This window comes from Gossypium hirsutum, chromosome A12 (genome assembly GCF_007990345.1).
Source record: "Gossypium hirsutum isolate 1008001.06 chromosome A12, Gossypium_hirsutum_v2.1, whole genome shotgun sequence".
Classification (NCBI taxonomy): Eukaryota; Viridiplantae; Streptophyta; class Magnoliopsida; order Malvales; family Malvaceae; genus Gossypium; species Gossypium hirsutum.
This window is the reverse complement of record NC_053435.1, coordinates 107424354-107446393: the sequence shown is the minus strand read 5'-3', so window position 1 is coordinate 107446393 and position 22040 is coordinate 107424354. Positions and strand designations below refer to the sequence as shown.

The following is a 22040-nucleotide window of genomic DNA, read 5'->3' as shown; positions in this document are numbered from 1 at the left end:
TAACAAAGTGGACAGTTTATCAAGTTCAGGAACCAAAAAGTATATTATCCCTTAATAAAAATTGAGAAGGTTGTTTTTTCTTCATTCTTTTTTGATTGAAAGATGTTCACACAATAGGGATACATATATTTATAATTTGGTGTACATGTTTAAAACAATGCTTCATGTTAATTTTAAGATGACATTTAACTCTTAAATTAATGGTTAAATTGGTTTTATGTTTCGAAATATTATTTTTTAAATAAATTATTTACTCCTCTTATTAAAAATTAAAATATTTAAAATTTATCTTTAACTTTTTCATCCAAAACTATTCAAAACAAAATAAATATTCATATACTAATAAAATTAAAATTATAAAACAGTTTTTTTAAAAAATTAATATTTATTATTATCAAACAAAATAATTATATTCAATACTTAATTTTTGTTAATATATTAAAATATTATAACATAAATTCGGAACTTATGAAATTTAATATTTAATTTTTAAATACTTAAAATTTCAAGAAATTAAACACACCCTTACTTTTTAACATTCTTTTTACGAATTAATAATAAAATTTATCTTACCATAAGTTTATATTTGAATAATATAATATTAATTTAATTAAATCTAACTACTACCATAATTGATTTTAGTTTTTTTTAGCCCATTTCACTACCTATTCCAAACTCATATTGTTACTAAAATTGAAAAACTATAAGCGCTAAAACTAACAAAATTAGAGTATTCAGTATAGTGATTAAATTTGTAATCTGCGCATAATAAGAATTAATAGTATAGTTACTAAATCTATGATTTACCCACAATACAGGGATTAATAGAAGAATTTGACTTCCTTGGTTTTATTTTAAAGCGAAATCCCAAAAGAAAATTGATTCTAATTATAAAACACGTAAAATTATGGGGGGCTTTCTGTGAATTAACTTAAAATCTCATTTCCTTCGCCTCGCACTAGGAAAAAGAGAACCTCCTTATTGATCATCATCTGAACGAAATTAAAAAAGAAAAAAAAGGCCTCTCAAAATGTACAAAGTCCAAGGTAGTCCCCTCCAAAATCTCTCTCTCTTAATTTGCTTATTTTTTCTTTTTTAATTTTGCTGCCTCAGATCTTTACTCATCGCTTGTTTGTAGATCAAATCTAATCTCTACTCTTTTATTGGAATAGTGCTATGAATATATTTTATTTTTATAGCCTTTTCTTTTTGTAATATTTTACGCCCTAGATTTTTAACCCTTTTATGGAGTTCTTCCTCATGTGATATGAGCTGTGAACGTAATGAAATTTTTGCATTTCATCTCAACATTTGTTTGTTTGTTGCGATTCTGATTAGTGTGAAAATTTAAAATTTGAGGTAATTATATATAAATTTGTCGAAAAGAAGGACATGAGATGTAAATTGCTAAATTCAGCTGTTATCAGTTTGGTTTGTTTCTGGACGGAAATTTAATTCGTAGTTAAATGCGACTGCACTAAGCAATTGAGTACTTGAGTTAGTGTAATTAGAAGAATGTTGGAATTGTAATCAACCTTTTTTAGCTTTACATCTTTAAGAAAGTTATTTAGTTAAATATTTGTTCTGGGTTTAAGTTGTTTTTGGTAGAATATACCCCTTTGTGTTTTTGTTTGTATGTTGTGATTTTCTATGCAAATCAGAAGAAAGAATGTTATTAAAGAAGGATTAAATAGATGATGAGGAGACTAACTCAAGTACTCAATTGCTTAGTGCAGTCGCATCCAACTAAGGATTAAGAAGCATCCATTTGTTAGTATATCTAGGGGCTAGTTTTGCTTCACTTTTCCTTGATCTAGCTACTGATGTTTCTCCTGTTTTAATTACGTATTTTAATAGATTTTGTTTGGTGTAATCGTTTCGCAGGTTGCATGGATTTCTCAGCTAATAATTTTCATTAGAGAAGTAGTGCAACTTTGTTCTCGAGATTCATCTTGTGTTGTATTCGGTTTAGGCGCGTAAAAGACGTGCTTCAGATAATTGATCCAAGAGAGTTGTGCTCTTAGTCATGGATTCTTTGTGGAAGCTTTTGTATTTGCTTGAGCCTGCCCCACTGACTCTCATACTTACAGCAGTGGCTGTGACATTTGGATCTGCATTTCGTGCTCTGAATTATGGGAAAGAAATGGAGCGGAACTGTGACTTGTCGGAAGCATCAATTACTCTAGATCGGTCCCAAGCATTAATGATCCCAATAATGAGCTCCTGCAGCTTGCTTTTGATGTTTTACCTTTTTTCTTCTGTCTCACAACTTTTGACTGCATTCACAGCTATTGCCTCTGTTTCGTCCTTATTCTTCTGTCTATCCCCTCATGTTGCCTATTTGAAATCACAACTTGGTTTGGCTGACCCATTTGTGTCTCGGTGCTGTTCAAAGTCATTTACCAGGATACAAGGCTTATTGTTATTGGCATGCATACTTATGGTTGCAGCTTGGCTTGTTTCAGGGCATTGGATTTTGAACAATTTGTTAGGTATTTCCATATGTATTGCATTTGTCAGTCATGTGCGCCTTCCAAACATCAAAATATGTGCAATGCTTCTAGTGTGCTTGTTTGTGTATGACATATTCTGGGTTTTCTTCTCTGAAAGATTTTTTGGGGATAATGTCATGGTGTCAGTAGCAACACAACAAGCTTCAAACCCGGTTCACACGGTTGCTAATAGTTTGAGTCTTCCTGGCTTACAATTGATCACAAAAAAACTAGAATTGCCTGTAAAGATTGTTTTTCCAAGGAATTTGCTCGGTGGTGCATCCCCTGGTGGGAATTCAGCTGACTTCATGATGCTTGGTCTTGGTGATATGGTATGAAAGCCTTTCTCTTCAGTATATAAGAAAGCAGTTTTTGCAATTTTCAAAGGTTCTTATTTTATGAAATGAGCAGTCATCATTACATTTCATTTTATTTTTATTTCAGTTCTTTCTATGAACAAACATGTAGAATATGCAGAACTGTGTCTCCTATGTTTCTTGAGCAGTAATTACTCACAACTTTACTCGGTGCAGTATAACTTATCTTTTTTTGAGAAGTTTCCTGTGTTGAGAATTTTCTGTTTTTAGTTGAATTTATTTTGTTCTTCTCTTTTATCTTCCCACACTATATATCATGCAACGCACTACAATATCTGCACGTTCTTTGTTATTGGATCATCATTTATTAGTATCTTCAAGGTGCAGGCCCTTAATTTCTCATTTCAGTTTCAAGCTTGTGAAGTTTATTCTTATTGCTCCTGTTCCTAGGATGGTTGTTATTAGAAGAGGTAACAAACATGTCCTCTCAAACAATTATGGTTTGCAGATGAACACATGCAGTCTACAAGGGAGACCAGTGTTCTGTACTTATTGACCAACCATATGTTATTTGCAATTCATGCATTTATAGAGACAAGCACTCCAACATATGCATGTGACTTCTTGAGAATAACATCGTAGTATTGTTACCAGTTCCAAATTACTTTGCTGGCTAATGTCATCTTTATTTTTCTAATTGTCAAGAGTGTCTGATTGTTTTGTCTATGTTCATGTAGGCCATTCCTGCCATGCTTCTAGCATTAGTCCTCTGTTTTGATCATCGAAAGACTAGGGAAACTGTAAATCTTTTAGATTTACATTCATCGAAGGGGCACAAATACATATGGTATGCCCTTCCTGGCTATGCTGTTGGATTAGTAACTGCGCTTGCAGCCGGCATTTTGACTCACTCGCCCCAACCTGCTCTTCTTTATCTGGTATTTTGTTGGCCCTCTTTATTCCAAGCATGAGATTTTGCAAATATGACGTAGTCATTCTGATCATTTCTATTCTCATTTCTCACTGTTTACACGATCAAAATTCGTCGAGGTTACCTAAAGCTGTAAATGAAATTTATAGTTTTTTGAGTTCATGGAATGCCTGTTGCACCTCCATATCGTTTTCAACTGACATCCTCCATCTTTTGCACGCAGGTACCTTCAACTCTGGGACCTGTGATTTTTATCTCGTGGTTAAGGAAGGATCTAGTTGAATTATGGGAAGGAACAATGCCAAATCTCAATGACAAGGCTAGACAAATAGAAGTCTGAGCCATTTCTTTCTCTGACATGAAGCCGGGCCTCAACAGGGTACATGGAACCTTTCGGTTGTATATTCCTTTTGATGTTCTGTCATTGAAAAAGTAGAGTAATATATCAACAATTCAATGTTTTACTTTATGAAATCCAACTCTGCCAATGATATATTTTCCTTAATGAAAGCCAGAAAAAAAACTTTGTGAACCATGTGAACAAGCAGATACAAGGTCAACCATTTGCTCTAAAATGCTTTATGGCCATTCATTTACGGTTAATGTAATTTTGGCCTTGATGTTGACAATTAGGTTCATTTTGGTACCTATGTTTTTTTGTCATACTTTGGTTCATGAACTTAACAGCTCAGTCTATTTTGATCCTTAAACTTGGAAAATGTAAAAGTTTGATGGCCTGGATTTAATTACCAAGTTTAAGTATCAAAATGAACCTAGTTGCTTGGGCCAAAAATTATATTTATCCTTTAATTTATGCCTTTAAGATTGATGGTAAGTACTATATGAAGGCCAACATGCTGTACAAATGGTTGTACTACGTAATAATAACATCCTCAGTACGTAAAGGTTAAAATATCAGGGAGATTTTCATCCTTTTCTCTGCTGTATGTAGAAGAGATTTAGGTCAAATCAATTCAATTGAAGAGTTAAAAATTAAAATTTTAATAAGAATAAAAATGATATTAATAATATTATAATTTATCACAGTCATTACGTGTGACATATTAACTCGGTTCAGTAAACTAAGCTTGAATTGGATCTGGATAAATGGAAATTGCAGCCTAAGTTAGTTTGGATTACCATCCATCTTAATAAAAGTATAAAACATACTATTTTTACGTAAATTTAACCATAAAAATATAAAATAAAATTTTAATATTTAAAAATAGTAAAACAAACTTCTTTTTAAGGTGCAAATACAATCAAATTATAAATAATAATCTGAATAATTAGAAGTAACCATTACAAAATACAGCAGAATACTTTCTAAATATAAAGAAAATCCACCATGTCTTTTTGTATTGTATGTAAACTAAAAATATTTTGGATTTGAACTGTAATAGCTCACTTTCTTTTAGAAAAACAAAATATGAATTGTTATTATTTTTATTTTTATTTTCCAAATGGTGTTAACAAACTGACATATTTTCTTAATTAATATTAAAAATATAAAAAATAAATTAGGAATGTGATGCTCGGACTCTTACCTTGTAATAGTCCATGGGCTTCTCGTCAATATTTATCTCTCTTCGAGGAAACGACGCCGTCTAATTAAACCATTTTCCCTCATTTTTTTTCCCGAATATAATTAGAAACTCGTTATAAAAGAAAACTCCAAACGGCGCCGTTCCAACGACTTTTCAGGCTTCAGCCCTTCACTAAAATCGCCCACCCCGGTTTGAAACTTTAGCTTTACTTGGGAAAGACCCCTGAATCTTCTGTTTTCACCGAGCGAGAATGGGGACGTCGGTTCAGGTAACCCCACTCTGTGGAGTATACAACGAGAACCCTCTCTCTTACTTAGTCTCAATCGACGGCTTCAACTTCTTAATCGACTGTGGATGGAATGACCTCTTTGACCCCTCCCTTCTTCAACCCCTCTCCAGGTTCTTCTTCTTCTTCTTCTTCTTCGACTTTCGAAATGGCTATTAATTAACGAATTCAACTCACATTGGAACGGTTCTTTTTGCAGGGTTGCTTCGACGGTAGACGCGGTGTTGCTGTCGCATTCGGACACGCTCCACCTCGGTGCTCTTCCGTACGCTATGAAACAATTTGGACTCTCGGCTCCCTTTTATTCCACTGAACCGGTTCATCGATTAGGCCTTCTCACTATGTACGATCATTATCTCTCTCGTAAGGTGAAAGTTTATCTCCATTTCTTTATTTGATTTATTTCCGGAGCTTAGTTGTTTTGAAGAGTTTTATTTTGAATCATCAATGTGTATGGGAATGGTGTTTAGTGGATTACACTGTTATACCTGATCCTTGAAGTTAAACTTCTCTGTTTGTAGTACTAATGTTGATATGCTACGTTATCTTTCCCAATTGCAGCAAGTATCAGACTTCGATTTGTTCTCCCTGGATGACATTGATGCTGCTTTCCAGAGTATAACTCGGCTAACCTACTCGCAGAATTATCATTTATCTGGTAACATATATTTTTTTAGTAGTAAATATCTCAATTACATTACCTGTTAGGTCAATGTTAATCAACAGTGAAAGTTTTAGCGAATAGAATGTTGCAACACTTGGTAGTTAATACTATATGTGGGTGGTAACTTTTGTTCAGATAAATGCCATTGCCCAACCACTTAATTCAATCCTTTTTAAGATGTTCCTTTCTCAGTATATTGTTTTTGTTTCCATTACAATGGTCTAGGAAAAGGTGAGGGTATTGTAATTGCTCCTCATGTTGCTGGCCATCTATTGGGTGGTACTGTTTGGAAGATAACAAAGGACGGAGAAGATGTCATTTATGCTGTCGATTTTAACCGACGCAAAGAGAAGTATATATATGCTATCTTTTATCTGATCTCAGATTGCAGTTTTATTTTGAGCATTAACTTTATATACTCAGATGAGTCCGTTTTATCAGGCATTTGAATGGAACTGTTCTAGAATCTTTTGTTCGGCCTGCTGTTCTTATAACTGATGCCTACAATGCTTTGAACAATCAACCTCCTAAGCCGCAAAGGGAGAGGGACAGAGATTTTGTTGGTAATTTATGTATTTGTCGTTGAATTTATTAAGTCGTGGTATAAATAAAAGTTCTTTTCCACATCCTCAAATCCTTTCTGCTCTAATGCACTCCAACACCTGCACTTATGGACCATGGTCACAGCTAAACTTAATTGAGAAATTTCTGCAGAAATCATCTCAAAGACTCTAGAAGGTGGTGGAAATGTGTTGCTACCTGTCGATACCGCTGGTCGTGTCTTGGAACTTCTCTTAGTTTTAGAAGAGGTCAGTAAGGATGCTTGAGTAAGAAAGAGGTGGATTTTTTATTAGTCGTTTGGTTAGCCATATTAACGATTGCAAAGTTTGAATCATGATATAAACAGAACTGGTCATTGAAGTCTTTGAACTTCCCCATCTACTTTGTGACATATGTTTCAGCAAGCACACTTGATTATGTCAAGAGTTTTCTTGAGTGGATGAGTGATGCTATAGCTAAATCCTTTGAAACTTCACGTGATAATGCTTTTCTTCTGAAGTAAGTTCTCCTTTTCTTATTGATGCCATCAGTACTTGCTAGTATTCTATTCTTTTACTTTTCACTACTGTGTATTTATGCCTCGGTTTGTATCATTGTTACATGCTTAACAAAGTAGAACCGATATGAGCTGTAAATTTTGTATATCTATATTCATTTGGAGGTGAATTATATAAGTTATTTATGCCAACTTTGCAGGAATATCAAACTTTTAACAAGCAAGAGTGAACTTGATAGCGTGCCTGATGGTCCCAAGGTTAGTTGATTGCACCACTCTTAAACAGCTGATCACCATGATCTTTCTCAGCCTAATATATTTGACTGTTGGCTTATATTTCTATTTTAGGTTATACTAGCATCCATGGCCAGCTTGGAAGCAGGATTTTCTCATGATATTTTTGTTGAGTGGGCAGCAGATGTCAAGAATCTTGTTCTATTTACTGAAAGGGGCCAGGTGAGTTCTTCACAATGGAGGACATCAAATTTAATTGAATTCATGCTCAGTGTAGATGTTGATAAGCATCTACTTTGTGGCCAATAGAGGTTTATTTACTTGATGACCAAAGATTTTAAGCTCTTTGTCATTTAACTTGTTGTCAGGAATTATTTTGTGTTTCATGGTTGTCCAAGTTCTTTTTTATCAGGTTTATAAAGTAACAATTTTGTAAAAATAATGTACCTGACATGTAATTACTATTTTGTTTTATCAAAGGATTGTTCTATCTCTTCTGCCTCATAATATATAGATGGTGATACTTTGACCTGTATATGTAGTTTGGCACGTTAGCTCGTATGCTCCAGGCAGATCCACCTCCAAAAGCAGTTAAAGTCACGATGTCTAGGAGGGTTCCTTTGACTGGGGAGGAGTTGATTGCTTATGAAGAAGAGCAGAACCGGTTGAAAAAAGAAGAAGCTTTAAAAGCTAGTCTTATCAAAGAGGAAGAATCTAAAGCTTCTCTTGCAAACGATGTCAATTCTAGTGATCCAATGGTTATTGACACTCATAATAAGCATCCCTCACTGGATGGTATTCTTCCATTTCCTACAAGCTACTCAGTCTAATTTTCTTTTGGAAACTGGTATACATGTTGGGGTTTTGAGTGTTCGACCAATTCTTATTGCCTTGTATTACTTGTTTTCCTGTGTATTTGAATGATTATTTCCTATTCAAATTAAGAGAGAAAGGGGTTGTTTAGGGTTTCACAACAAAGGGATATTCTGACATATATTAATTGATTCTAACAGGTCAGAAGATCTCATAAATTGCTAAAATGCATTTAGATAAATTTCACCTTTGTGTCTCCATTCTCCATGTACATTCCTGCAGTTGTGTCAACTCTTAAATAACTTATCTTTGGACTGTCCTTGACTGTAATTCCCGTCATTGGACATAGGAGTTCCCTCCTTTATTTTTGTGATAAAACTAGTGGCCAGGTTTTGTTTATTTTCATTGATTCTTGATGGTTTACATTTATTTTAGAAGGAAAAAAAAATCAGTACTATTCCAGAAGTTTCTCCCTGCACTGATGTGGTATCCTTGTATGGGATATTCATGATGCATAATAAGAGTTTGATTATCTTTTACATCCTCTTGTGTACCGTCAGCTGATATCTTTTTATCTGCAGGGTTAGGTCAACATGGGAGCAGATTCCGTGATGTTCTGATTGATGGATTTGTGCCCCCATCCTCTAGTGTTGCCCCAATGTTTCCCTTCTATGACAATACTTCTGATTGGGATGATTTTGGTGAAGTCATAAATCCTGATGATTATGTAATAAAGGATGAAGATATGGACCAAGGAGCTATGCGTGTAAGTGTCTGCTTTGGGCAATCTGCTTGAGAATGTTATGTCTCTCTATCTTTAGTCTATTGATATTTGGGTTTATTGAAACTGTTCAATAATGAAATTGTTTATATATGCATCTCAGACTGGTGGGGATATGGATGGAAAACTTGATGAAGGCTCTGCTAGTTTGATACTTGACACAACACCTTCAAAAGTTATATCTAACGAATTGACTGTAAGTTCTACTCTTGCTCAAGTCACAGTATAATCAATTTGCTTGGACTGATCGGTGATGATTCTTTTGCTTTTGTTTATGATGACATGAAAGCACCCATGGGCATTTTATCTTTTCATTTCAACTTGTATTGGTCCTTTCCAGATTGTTTGAGTTTTATATTTTCTTTTTCTTCCCTGGTCATATTATCTTCTTCCTTGTTATTGTTTATCGTTTTTTTTCTGGAACAAATGCCCTTTTACGAGGTCATTTTAGTTTCGATTTATATGTTGTACTGACATCAATGTGAAATATGTTGCTTTTAATATTGTTTCTGTTTCATTTGTTGGTTTGTTTCTGAAAGGGGATTTGGTTGTGAGTTTGCCCATGAAAATTTCAGCAATTATGAACTGTTTTGACGCCTTTGAACCAGTCAACTACAATATACTTAATTTTGCCATTTACCAAACAATGTTCTGCAATGACGGTCAGGTGCAAGTAAAGTCTTCACTTGTTTACATGGATTATGAGGGGCGTTCTGATGGTCGTTCTGTCAAATCAATCCTTGCCCACGTGGCTCCATTAAAGCTTGTAAGGATATTTCTTGAGGCAGTTTTTTGGAACTCCTAGTTTATGTATCTGCTTTATCATCTTTATGGGCTGTCCATGTAAAATTTTCCTTGTGCAATATGCTATTACTTGTAATGCATTTATTACATCACCATGCTATTATACGTGGATGTGAAATGTTAATCCTGTGAGGTGGAACATGCAGCAATAGCTGTTGAACAATTGCACACAGCATTGCACTATATTTATTAATTAAAATATGCCTCTTTGTCATGTTACCCTGTTCCTCCTAACTTTTTTGGGTTTTGATCTATTTTATGCGGGTGCCTTTTGTCATATATATTTTTTTCACTCAACAGGTCTTGGTGCATGGATCAGCAGAGGCAACAGAGCATTTGAAGCAACATTGCTTGAAACATGTTTGTCCTCATGTTTATGCTCCCCAAATTGAAGGAACAATTGATGTCACATCTGATTTATGTGCTTATAAGGTATATAACTCAAGAAAATGTTTTTTGTTTAATGTAAGGCAATCATTTTAATATCAGAATTCATTTTTTGGCCTTGTGTTGTAATGTAGGTACAATTATCTGAGAAGTTGATGAGCAATGTCCTCTTTAAAAAGGTAACCAATTGAATTAATTTTGTGATGTTGATAACCGAATTTGAGTTACATTCAATCTCTATCCCTTTGTCTAACATAACTGCAATATCAGTTAGGAGACTACGAAATAGCTTGGGTGGATGCTGAAGTAGGGAAGACAGAAAACGACATGCTCTCATTACTACCCATCTCGACACCAGCTCCCCCGCATAAATCTGTGGTTGTAGGTGATCTGAAAATGGCAGATTTCAAGCAGTTTCTTGCCAGTAAGGGTGTCAAGGTACTGCTTTTCATATTTGTTTACACACAATCTTGAAAATATATAGCCCCCTTTTGACACCCAAAGGTGCTTCTTTTACAGGTAGAATTTGCTGCAGGGGCGCTGCGATGCGGTGAATACGTGACATTACGCAAAGTTGGGGTTGCAAGCCAAAAGGTAAGTGATTCGGCATTTTGACTTTCCTGTCTGGCATCATCCAATTGCATCATCTTCTTTTATGGGTCATGATCTGTTCTTCGCTTTTTTTCTTTTAACTTCATTTCTTGTTCGTCTTAGGGTGGTGGTTCTGGTACACAGCAAATCATAATCGAAGGTCCCTTGTGCGAAGATTACTACAAGATACGGGAATATCTATATTCCCAGTTTTATTTACTTTAGGTTGTGGAATGAAATAATACACAATGCAATAGAGTATGGAAAGCACAGCTTTGGTAAGGCTCAGAAACTAATTAACTTTGTTTGTCAGTAGCATACCATTTTTGGTTGAATGTACTACTTGTTTACCCAACTAAATTGTATGGTTTTTAGGTTGCTGTTTATTAACCTTTTTGTCATTACTTAAGAAGATAGAGATAGACACATTTATACATTTTTTTGTATATCCTTTTTATTATGACATTAGTTTAGAAACAGACCGTTTTATGTCATTAGATTTTAACATTGACACATTAAAGGGTGTAGGATTCTATAGCAATAGATTTACAAAAATCAAATCATTATTTTTATCAACGAAAGGCTAATTGATAGGTGTAAAAGAAATTTTACTAATAATAAATAACGAAATTGCGGCTTCTCTTCGTTCTATTGAAAGGTATATAAAAAAATAACGCAAAAGTATGTGTTTTATCAAATGAAATATGTTATCGTTGCAAGACCATCATACTGGAAATATCCATAATTCCGTTCCGCCAAATGAGGACGAGTTAATTTCGATCTCATCAATTTTTTATTTTTTTTGAACGATTTCTAATAATTAGGTAAAATACGACTTTCGATTTTTCCATTTCAACTTTAGATTCTCAATGAATTTTAAACATTTAAGTACAATTATAAAAATACATAATTTATTTTTAAAAAGGGTTAAATTGTAAATCTAATACAATATAATCGTTAGCTGTTACATAATATTTTTTGAAAATTATTTTTAATTATAAATTAAATATAAAATAAAAACAGGATTCAATTCAATGATTTTTAACTTGTAAATAAAAACAACCTAAATACCATTGGATCGGTTTCAATTTTTCTTTCGGCCCCAGGCCGTATGCAGAGATTTAACATCTTATGGCAAAATGGAGATCCACAAAACTAAATACCCAAAATTTGCACGTAGAATAGTAATGGCGTTAAATATAATTCAAAAAACATAAAATTTAAAAGTTATTACTTCTTCCAATTTCTCATCTCTAACTCAAATAAACAAAAGTTCCAAAGCACTGATTTCAGTCTCAAAACAACAAAAATGAAACATATGCTAAACAAACCTCTAGCTGCTCCTAAACAAGAAACTCGAGCACGACAAGGGTGAGAAACCAAGAAAATAAAGCTTTATTTCTTCTTTTCTGCACCTCCACCGTGGGCTCTGCAAGCAAACATTGCACCAACGAAACAATTTATTTACCCATTTTCAGATTGCAAATCCTTCGAAACTTACGACAATAAATGTTGCTTTTCCAGGATATAAGAGATAATTACCTCATCTTGCGGAGAACGCTGGACATCTCTTCACGCTTCTTCTTTGCCCTTTTGTGAGTTCCCAACTTTCTTTTAGCTACCTTAAGAGCTCGCTTGTCCTTACCGACTTTCAAAAGCTCAGTGATCCTCTTCTCATACGGTGCAAAACCAGCAACTTCCCTGATCAAGTTCCTCACGAAATGGACTCTTTTGCTCGTTTTCTGAAATAAAATAGAAAAATCAGTACACATAATAACAGATCTAGCATAGCAACTTACAAGCATTACAGTTTTTTTAAATAAAAGTACAAATGCTGGATGCATATTCAGACAAAAATACAGAGATATAGCCCTCTAAATACATTTTTCTTTTAAATTCTTAATTTTTTTTAAACAACTGCATTAAACACATACTCATTATCCACCAATCATACCCAAATCCAAGGAACATATCTTTTTCCCCAATACAGTTTTCCCTTTACTCTTTTACTGGAAGACCAATAGTTATGATAAGTTAAACCCGATCACAAATATTCTATGTAAAAGAATTAATTAATATAGATCTACTTACTCCTTTACGATTAGAGGGGCGTGGTGCCAACTCCTTCTTTGTTACAACATGGCCCTTGTTCAGTCCTACAAAGAGGCCAGTATTTGGCTGCTTGGTAGCCATGCCTGCTTTAGAAACAAACAACCAAATATACATATAAATAAAATGAAAACCACAACATTCAAACGACATTTCAATGGCCTTTAGAATTCAAATGACTCAAACCCTTCATTCATTGTACTTTCCTTCATAAAAATCTTTTAATTTCCCGAAATATATTAGCATAAACAGTTCATCAAACACAAAAATGCAAGTGCATATTAATCTCCAAACACCTCTTTCTTAAAACCAGATCTACAGTTAACATGGCGTGAAAATGGTGCTGCAAAACCAATATATATACATATATAATAAACAAACCCAGCCAATATCAGAACAGAAACCAAAGATTGTGACCCAATATCAAAACAGTCAATATCATATCATCTAAAACAAACCCAGCAATCAACACACAGCAGATAATGAACACAACTTAAATCCAATGCACTCGATGAAACTGCTCAATATTTGAGCTTAGAATTTCACATTTTCAAATAACTTCAGCTATCTGACACGAAATTTACGGTTTTTCAGCTTACAATTCGCTTCACAAGCAATCAAATAGAGCAAAATGCTATGAAAAAGAAAGATACTAAAGAAGTGGCGAAGGGGCTCAGAGAGATGTACCTGTGGAGACGGGGATATCTGAGGCGGAGTTAAAATTAGGGTTTTGTATTCGTGATGTAACAAATATATTGATGGCCGAATCTAGGTTTTTAGGGTTTCTAACATGAGTGGGCTGAAATAAAAAACTAAATAAATGAAGAACATAACGGATTTGAGGATTGAGCCCGACCCACAAAATCTTTTAAACCCAAATTACTTCTTAGAATATCTTGATTTTAAAGCCCAATTACTTGACTTGTAAGCCGTAATTTTTTTAAGGGCATAATGATAAATTTAATCTCTAATCGTTACTCAATTTTCCATTTGACCCTTATACTTTTTAAAGTTATTTTGGCCCTTAATCTTTAAAATTTAGTCAAGTTTCTTATTTTTGGATGAAAAACTGACTGAACTACTAAAATTTTAACGACATTGATGCGGCCACTAGTGTAACAATCCACAAATAATTAAAAAAAATTAATAAAGATATTGAAAAATCAACAAATTTCAAAAAAATTCATAAAAACTTTCAGAAAAATTATCCATGTAAATAATGAAGTATACATAACATATCATATAAACTGTCATGTCAATGTTATTCAAATTTTGATAGTTCAGTCAATTTTTTAATCAAAAAACAAATAATTTGACTAATTTTTAAAAGTTAAATATCAAAATGACTGAAAAAAAAAGAATAAGAATAAGGACCAAAATGACAAAATAAATAAATATTAGGGACTAAAGTTATCTTTATGTTTTTTTAAGTAACATAAATACTTTGTCTTTTTGTTTGTTTAAACAATATAATTATTTTACACATCATTTGTGGGTTTTTTTATGTATATAATAACTTTAAAAATAAACAAAAAAATATATATACAACTTACAAGTACTCACGTTAAACTTTAAAAATAATATTATTCAAAAGAAAAATCATAAATTTAAATCATCATCTCTATAAACTATAAAACGAAAATTTAATGTTATCTTTAAACAAAAATTTGTGATTACGTCATTATAGTCAAGTAAGTTAATTGAGTACTTATTTTGCCTAAGTTTCGTCGTGTCAACAATTTTATTTGTGTTTTTGAAAATAATTTTATTTGGCAAGTATTATGAAAGTTAAATAATAGTATTTTTCTTTTTAAAAAAATTGTTGGTGTGCCACCTTGGACTATAATATTCCTCTTTACCCTGAATTTTATTGTAAAAAATATAAATAATTTTAAAAAAAAAGTAAAATTAAATAAAAAATTAAATTATCGATTGAGTCTTGACTCGGTTGGCATTGAGTTTGATAACGATATTATTGTTAGTACAAGAATACGTAAATTTGAGCATACTAAAGTGCATTTATCCTATTATTTAAGATATTGAAATATATTATAGATAGTTCTAAATATTGTATCAACTTAGAATTTTTCATGTGCTTTCATAATTAAATTAAATTTTAAAAAATAAATAAATAAACAATCAAATTAGGTACCAACTGCCAAGAAAATTAGGGTGAGTTTAGATGGGCGGTGCGTTTACTTGCAGTTAGTGTAAAAACAGCGGTGGCATTGAGATTAAATACTGTAGCGTGAGACAAAAAGTAAGCTAAACGTACTGCACTGCACCCAATCGCCCATCCAAACTAAGCCTAGTCTACTTGTCAAAGTCGTGCGTGTTGTAATGCCATTTGCCTTTTCCTTCTTCACAAATCTTGTTTCATAATTATTATTTTTTTCTTTAGATAAAAGTATCATACAAATTTTAGAAGCCAAATTATGTTTTATCATTTTTATTAAAAATAGATAAATTAATTTATGTATCTCAAATCAAAGAGTAAATTAATCATTTTGTTAAAGGTTTTATCTATTTTTACTGTTAAAAGTTGGTCCCTATATATCAGTATGAGATGCCCGTGGCACACCAATATAACTGTTAGGTTTTTCTATCAGTCACGCAATTTTTAATAATAGAATTGGATGAAATTTGTAACAAAAATAATAAGTTTACTTTTTGATCTAATGTGCTTGAATTAATTTGCTAGTTTTTTAGTAAACGGGTAAAATACAATCTAATTCATAATACAAAGATTTCCATGACACTTTTACCTTGTTTACTATTATTAAAGTAAATTTTTTTCCAAACATATATTTTTATATTTTATATAAAAATAAACATAATAATAAATTTATCGTTCAATATTTATGTCTTTTATCATTTTGACCTTATTCTTTTTTTAGCTAAATTTAATTATTAGTCTTTCAAAAATAGTCAATTTATTATTTTTTATGAAAATATCAACTAAAACATTATTTTTTAAAGATGTTAGCCTTCAACCACATATATTTCATGCTGACATGAAATTACTTATCTTACTTGTCGTGTCAACAAAAAAATTAAAAATAAAAAAATAAAAAAAAAATCATAAATCATAAAATTTTTAAAAAATAATATAAATTATACATGGATTGTTATGTTGGATGCCATGTTTAAAAATTTAATGTTTTAGTCAATATTTTTATTAAAAAAATAATAATTTGATTATTTTTAAAAGGTTGTTGGTCAAATTCGATTCTTTTAAAAGCAGAGAATCAAATTTAATTAAAAAAAATTAAATTGACAAAAAATATAAATATTAAGAGTTTAATTTGTCATTATGCCAAGAGATATTTGAACCTAATATACTATAGTTTCAATTTCTTAACTTTATCATTTGAAGTAAACCATAATTTTTTTATAAAATTATTAAATTTTTTGTCATAATATTTTTTTTGTTTAACTACCTTCTAAAAGAAAATACATAACATCATCCTAGACCACTTCTAAAGTTATTTTTTACTCTATAAACACAGAATAATAATATATATTTAGTTTTTTTTTTGGAAATAAATTTTATTAGGGTAAACTTTATTAAATTATTAGTAAATTTATATTTTAATTATTCAACTTCAAAAAATTCTAAAATGATCATTAAATTATTTGAAAGTTTTTATTTAAATCATTAAACTATTCAGAAGTTTTTATTTAAGTCCATCAACTGTTAAGTCTTTTTTTAAAGTTCAGCTAACGAACTCCAAGCAATGATTCAATTATTTGCTACGTTGGATTAGTACTTATTAATGAGTAGAAAAATATATCTTAGATCCAAGTGGGCCTGACGGTCAGGGTTAGTGATTTGGAAAATAATGTTATGTGAATTTTGGTTTACAGATTTTTTATATTTAAAACTGTTTTATAAAAAAATATTGAACAATAGAAAAGAAAGGGAGGAAGAGTTTTTTTAATTAGAGAAGACAGTGCAAACAAATAAGATCATAATAGTAGTTATTTTAACAGCCTATCGACTTACACGAAAACTTTTGAATAATTCATTGATCATTTTGTAATTTTTTAAAGTTGAATGATCAAACGTAAATTTACTAATAATTTAATTACCTTAATTGTAGTTTACCCTTTTTATAATCATTACTTTTGCCTGAATTGTGTTAAAAAGGAGAAAAAAACCTATAGTTACCCAACTTCACGTGTCACGTTCTCCACTTTACGGTAAAAAGAAGGCTCATATAACGCTCCTTAATAGCCCAAAATAAATAAATAAATAAATAAATAAATAAAAACAACATAAAAGCAAGCATTGGCAACGTGAAGGATTAAAGAAAAAAATCCCAGAATCAGGAGTTTTGATCGTTCAGTGGATGATGATGATCAACAGTAACGTGCTTCAGCCTTCACCTTCATCTTCACAGTTTCGTAGCTCATCGGTTGGTCCAAACAAAATTTCTTAAACAGCTAATACTTTTAAGGGAAATATTATTAATCAATGTATTATATGACACTTGTTAAAGTTTCTTCACTGTTTTCTTTCTGGGTTGAATTCACTGCATTTTTATATCGAAGAAGAATCAAAAAGCAACCTTAAAACATCGGTCACTATTATGTATTTTTAATTCAGACTGACTGGAATTTGACTTGTAGTTGTAGTTAACTAGCCTTCTCAATTTTTGTTCCTTTGTCTTATTATACTTACTTTTTTTGGCTGTCAATTTAAGTCTTTTATAATACAACTCAGCATTACCCCAACCAGCCTAAACCTCATAAATTAAAGTCCATGTCTTTTGTCTTCAGTTTCTTATCAAGGAACATTTGCATATGAACATGGAATCCCATTTGTTTCACTCTAACAAGTCTTCTTCTTTTTTAAATCTAATTTGTTGTGTTTCTATTGATCAGACAGAAATTTGATACCTTGGGTCTTTTTTATTTTTCTCTTATAGCTCTGAACTGCTTTTTTTTTTTTGTGATAAAATTAAAAAATTGTGATCACTGAGTAGCTTATGACATTGAAAACCCTAATGCTAGAGAGACCCAGATCGGTTTCTTTGTACAGCTATCAATTTATGAGCCACCTCGAGTTGCAGTTCTTTCTATAGTCATCATTTACTCTATCTGGTGAGTGCTTTGTTTTACACTTGACAATGGTGTGGAAGCTTAATTTGGTACTGTTTAGACTGCTTTTGAATCGATTCTTTATGCTTTTTTGTTTTTTGGTATGTTCAGTTGATAGTGTATCATCCTAGGGGAACCTTTGCATAGTTTTTGAATGGACTTGGTTTATATACGATTGAAAATTGTTGATAGAACGTAGGGATTAAGATGGGTTGCCACGGTTCATTTAGTGGGCGGAGAGCCATAAGTGATTATAGACAGTTGGAATTCGGGTTCTTTAGGGGGTTGGAGTTAGAAAGGGCGAGGAAAGCTAAGAGTGTGAGTGTCGAGAGAGTCAATGTGCGTCTTAAAACGGGTGCCTTTATTCCTTCCACAGATGCCACTCGTTGCCCCGGCATTAGTTCCATATTCCTTTAAACGCAAACGACCTATTAATGTCTTATCTCTGTAGTTATGAGATTGTCATGTTAGGACAATGAATAAATGTGAGATATGAAAGAGAGATATTCTATTCATGTTAGAGGTATAGTTCCCACTATGTGTTTTAGCGAGGTTATAGGCTCGTAGAGACTTGGGCTTACTAGTTCTTGTCATCACAGGTGCCCCTAACTAGTATGTTGATTCGTATTGTCTTGCGAGATTGGTAGGGTGCGGGGTGAGCTCGCAAGTCGTAGATATAACAGAAATCAATATACTGAATTCGAATACTCTGTACTCATGTAAGTACTTTGTAGTTGAAATGTATGATAAAAGTCCTCAACTAGTTTTGTTTCAAATCTCTTTGAATTTTCTTTGTTTGATTCCTCTAATTTGTACAGTGATTGCAGCCTGAATGTGTGTGAATTTAGTATCTCATCTTAGTTGCTGTTCGGTATTTTCCCACATTAGTGGAATACTTTCCCTTGTTTTCCAGGCCATTTACATGCAAATTTGTGCTCTACATTGTCGATCTCCGAGAGTAGGCATCGATGTCAATCATATGTGGCCTCCCACTCCTAGAATGTATTTACTGCCTAGCTTGTGCTCGATGGGCATGGAATCGATGCCTGCATACCGCCGGCCACGATAGTGTAACATGGGGTCTTGCAACCGCAGAAGAATTCGAGCCTGTTCCTCGACTTTGCCGCTACATTCTAGCTGTTTATGAGGACAATATTCGGCATCCCCTTTGGGAACCCCCTGGAGGATATGGGATCAACCCTGATTGGTTAATTCTCAGAAAAACTTACGAAGACACTCGAGGACAGGCTCCTTCTTACATACTATACCTCGATCACGAGCATGCCGATATAGTTCTTGCCATTAGAGGTCTTAATTTGGCAAAAGAAAGTGATTACCAAGTGCTTTTGGATAATCAGTTGGGTAAAAGGAAATTCGATGGTGGCTATGTTCATAACGGACTCTTGAAGGCTGCCGGATGGGTTTTAGATGCAGAGTGCGAAGTTTTGAAGGAACTCGTCGAGGAGCACCCAAATTATACTTTGACATTTGCAGGACATTCTCTCGGGTCAGGTGTAGCAGCCATGTTAGCTTTGGTGGTTGTCCAGCATCAGGATAAACTTGGAAACATTGACAGGAGTAGGATCAGGTGCTATGCTATCGCGCCTGCTAGGTGTATGTCACTGAATTTAGCGGTCAGATACGCAGATGTCATTAATTCTGTCGTTCTTCAGGCAAGTTTTTTTTCGCCCCCTTTAATGCTCGGCCTTGTTTTTTGTCAGCTACGATACATACTATCAGTCAGTTTATCGCAGAACTTTTAGTATTGTAATTTCTGCCACACGACGTGTTTATCTAAATACTGGGATATGAACCGCGTTATGTCTCTGTATCAGGATGATTTCTTGCCACGAACAGCCACGCCGTTAGTAGACATTTTCAAGTCACTTTTCTGGTATAGTTGGACTCTATAATCCGTTTCGAATTCGTTTTGTTTATAGCTGATATGGGCCTCTGGAGTGTGCTAACATCCATTTGTAAAGCCAGTTGCCCAATCAAGTACCGGTTTTCCTAGTTGCAAATAAAAATATGCTTACTCTCGGTTCCCCATTTAAACAGTTTGCCATGCCTACTATGCCTGAGATGTATGAAGGATACTTGTATACCTGAGGAGAAGATGTTTAAAGATCCAAGGAGGCTATATGCACCTGGTCGCCTCTATCACATTGTCGAGCGAAAGCCTTTCAGGTATAATGAGACATAACAACCGTCTCTCCCCCCCCCATATACTTAGTGAATTCGGGTTTTTCTTAACTATGGTGATGTCGTCGTGAGAATGCCTCGCAAGGCTCGACTCAGTACATGCTGTATGACAGCCCGTTTTATCGCCATAAGAACTTTTGATCTCTTGATGGACACCCTCCATTATATTTTGCTCTTGCAGATGTGGAAGGTTTCCCCCAGTTGTGAAGACAGCAGTGCCCGTGGATGGAAGGTTCGAGCACATAGTTCTTTCGTGTAACGCCACATCCGACCATGCTATAATATGGATTGAAAGAGAATCACAGAAAGCCATGGATGTAAGTTTAAAGCTGCATTTTTATGTTCATGGTAATGGTTTAAAGCAAATATAACTTAGCCAATTACAGTTTCTGGGTAAATTCACTCAAAGTCACTAAACTATGAGTAAGTTTATGTTTTAATCACTCAACTTCAAAAAGTTACAAATTGGTCATTGAACTATGCAAAAGTTTTTATTTAAGTCATTGGATTGTTAAAATCGTTGTTCCATGACCTTTGTTCACACTACCTGTACTAATCGAAAGCTCTCTTTCCATTTTTTTTTCGACCATTCAAGTTTTTTTTATGAAACAATTTTGAACATTATGAATTTACAAATCAAAATCTAAACAACTTTATTCTCTTATCTCCAATATTGACTATTAGATCGATTTTGATCTAATTTATGTTTTTTTACTTGTCAATGGGTACTTATCTACTGTACTGATCATCAAATCGTCACTTTGGGCTCGCTAGCCGAACTTTTAAAAGAAAAAGCTTAACAGTCTAATGACTTAAATAAAATTTTTTGAATAGTTTAGTGACTTAAATGAAAACTTTCAAATAGTTTAATGATCATTGTGTAACGTTTTTAAGTTAAGTGACTAAAATCTAAACTTACTAATAGTTTAGTGACTTTAGAGTAGTTTACCGTACATTTTTTTTTTGGCTTTAGTTAATGCTAGAGAAAGATAGGATCATGGAGATACCAGCAAAACAAAGAATGGAAAGGCAAGAGACATTAACAAAAGAACACAAGCAAGAGTACAAAGCTGCACTCCAAAGGGCTGTTTCATTATCAGTGCCCCATGCTTACTCGCCACCGTCTGAATACGGAACTTTCGACGAGTCTGAGGACGTAGAGAAGTACAACTCCTGTAAATTGAGTAGCGAGTCATCCGTTGGATCGTCGGGGAAAAGCAAGAGCAAAGTAAGCTGGAACGAATTGATCGAACGACTTTTCGATAGAGATGAATCTGGGCATATGGTGCTCAAGAAATCACATAGGGATGATTGGTGAAATGTAATTATTTTTGGAAAATAACATGGATAGAAAAAAAAAAGATAAAAAAATATTAGGATATTTGTGATGAACAACATCATTCATTGATTAAATTTATACTGAATTTCCAATCTCACTACGATAATCACAAGCAATCGTTGAGAGCCTGAATCCTGAGAAGCTAAACACAGGTCAGTTCTAAAGAAAGCAAATAAATTTTAAAAGGTTAAATTATGCTATTAGTACCTGCACTATATATAAAATATGTATTTAATTCATATATATTTTAATTTGGTTATTTTTAAGCTGTGTTTTTTAAATTTTAGAATTACACGTTTAGCCTGAAATTTTGAATTTTGAAAAAATATAAAATCTGAGAATGAGAATAATCCAAATGTAGAACATGGATTAAATCTATAATT

General features: G+C 33.0%; 4 protein-coding genes across 14 annotated transcripts; 3 read left to right on the top strand and 1 right to left on the bottom strand.

The window, feature by feature from the left end:
• The first annotated feature begins 915 nt into the window (after positions 1 to 915).
• Positions 916 to 4272, top strand: LOC121211205 (signal peptide peptidase-like 1). Of its 3 annotated transcripts, none has more exons than XM_041083735.1 (4): positions 916 to 1046; positions 1885 to 2824; positions 3547 to 3747; positions 3964 to 4272. In XM_041083735.1, the coding sequence occupies exons 2-4, from the start codon at positions 2027 to 2029 to the stop codon at positions 4078 to 4080; spliced, it is 1116 nt and encodes a 371-aa protein (XP_040939669.1). In that variant the 5' UTR covers positions 916 to 1046; positions 1885 to 2026; the 3' UTR covers positions 4081 to 4272. The 3 variants fall into 3 exon arrangements, with proteins under 3 accessions (XP_040939669.1, XP_040939668.1, XP_040939667.1); XM_041083734.1 differs by having other exon boundaries at positions 996 to 1046; positions 1858 to 2824; XM_041083733.1 differs by lacking the exon at positions 916 to 1046 and adding an exon at positions 1109 to 1359.
• A 1167-nt stretch (positions 4273 to 5439) lies between these two features.
• LOC121211204 (cleavage and polyadenylation specificity factor subunit 2) lies at positions 5440 to 11340 on the top strand. Its single transcript, XM_041083732.1, has 18 exons — positions 5440 to 5686; positions 5773 to 5941; positions 6135 to 6231; positions 6463 to 6589; positions 6679 to 6800; positions 6952 to 7046; positions 7145 to 7296; positions 7495 to 7552; positions 7643 to 7750; positions 8071 to 8323; positions 8923 to 9107; positions 9226 to 9318; positions 9790 to 9888; positions 10227 to 10358; positions 10448 to 10492; positions 10584 to 10751; positions 10833 to 10907; positions 11028 to 11340. The coding sequence occupies exons 1-18, from the start codon at positions 5538 to 5540 to the stop codon at positions 11127 to 11129; spliced, it is 2229 nt and encodes a 742-aa protein (XP_040939666.1). The 5' UTR covers positions 5440 to 5537; the 3' UTR covers positions 11130 to 11340.
• Positions 11341 to 12123: 783 nt separating this feature from the next.
• Positions 12124 to 13884, bottom strand: LOC121211203 (60S ribosomal protein L36-2). Of its 2 annotated transcripts, none has more exons than XM_041083730.1 (4): positions 13701 to 13884; positions 12996 to 13099; positions 12447 to 12646; positions 12124 to 12333 (listed from the first exon to the last, which is right to left on the bottom strand). In XM_041083730.1, the coding sequence occupies exons 2-4, from the start codon at positions 13095 to 13097 to the stop codon at positions 12300 to 12302; spliced, it is 336 nt and encodes a 111-aa protein (XP_040939664.1). In that variant the 5' UTR covers positions 13098 to 13099; positions 13701 to 13884; the 3' UTR covers positions 12124 to 12299. The 2 variants fall into 2 exon arrangements, with proteins under 2 accessions (XP_040939664.1, XP_040939665.1); XM_041083731.1 differs by having other exon boundaries at positions 12996 to 13102; positions 13701 to 13847.
• A 3420-nt stretch (positions 13885 to 17304) lies between these two features.
• Positions 17305 to 21754, top strand: LOC121211202 (uncharacterized). Of its 8 annotated transcripts, none has more exons than XM_041083728.1 (7): positions 17322 to 18119; positions 19030 to 19789; positions 19952 to 20010; positions 20175 to 20303; positions 20500 to 20635; positions 20705 to 20741; positions 21292 to 21483. In XM_041083728.1, exons 2-6 carry the CDS (start codon positions 19085 to 19087, stop codon positions 20732 to 20734), a joined length of 1059 nt encoding a protein of 352 aa, XP_040939662.1. In that variant the 5' UTR covers positions 17322 to 18119; positions 19030 to 19084; the 3' UTR covers positions 20735 to 20741; positions 21292 to 21483. The 8 variants fall into 8 exon arrangements, with proteins under 8 accessions (XP_040939657.1, XP_040939662.1, XP_040939663.1 ...); XM_041083729.1 differs by having other exon boundaries at positions 19005 to 19789; positions 20728 to 20741; XM_041083727.1 differs by having other exon boundaries at positions 19005 to 19789.
• Positions 21755 to 22040: the final 286 nt, after the last annotated feature.

Bases quoted from the DNA above. Each gene is read 5' to 3' on its own strand.
- LOC121211205 (XM_041083735.1), top strand. From the start codon at position 2,027: ATGGATTCTTTGTGGAAGCTTTTGTATTTGCTTGAGCCTGCCCCACTG. The intron at 2,825-3,546 runs GTATGAAAGCCT...ATGTTCATGTAG, and splicing joins TGCTTGGTCTTGGTGATATG to GCCATTCCTGCCATGCTTCT. The intron at 3,748-3,963 runs GTATTTTGTTGG...TTTTGCACGCAG, and splicing joins AACCTGCTCTTCTTTATCTG to GTACCTTCAACTCTGGGACC.
- LOC121211204 (XM_041083732.1), top strand. From the start codon at position 5,538: ATGGGGACGTCGGTTCAGGTAACCCCACTCTGTGGAGTATACAACGAG. The intron at 5,687-5,772 runs GTTCTTCTTCTT...TTCTTTTTGCAG, and splicing joins CTTCTTCAACCCCTCTCCAG to GGTTGCTTCGACGGTAGACG. The intron at 10,493-10,583 runs GTAACCAATTGA...CTGCAATATCAG, and splicing joins GCAATGTCCTCTTTAAAAAG to TTAGGAGACTACGAAATAGC.
- LOC121211203 (XM_041083730.1), bottom strand. From the start codon at position 13,097: ATGGCTACCAAGCAGCCAAATACTGGCCTCTTTGTAGGACTGAACAAG. The intron at 12,647-12,995 runs GTAAGTAGATCT...ATTTTATTTCAG, and splicing joins GCCCCTCTAATCGTAAAGGA to AAAACGAGCAAAAGAGTCCA. The intron at 12,334-12,446 runs GTAATTATCTCT...GTTTGCTTGCAG, and splicing joins AGCGTTCTCCGCAAGATGAG to AGCCCACGGTGGAGGTGCAG.
- LOC121211202 (XM_041083723.1), top strand. From the start codon at position 19,085: ATGTCAATCATATGTGGCCTCCCACTCCTAGAATGTATTTACTGCCTA. The intron at 19,790-19,951 runs GCAAGTTTTTTT...TCTCTGTATCAG, and splicing joins TTAATTCTGTCGTTCTTCAG to GATGATTTCTTGCCACGAAC. The intron at 20,304-20,499 runs GTATAATGAGAC...TTGCTCTTGCAG, and splicing joins GTCGAGCGAAAGCCTTTCAG to ATGTGGAAGGTTTCCCCCAG.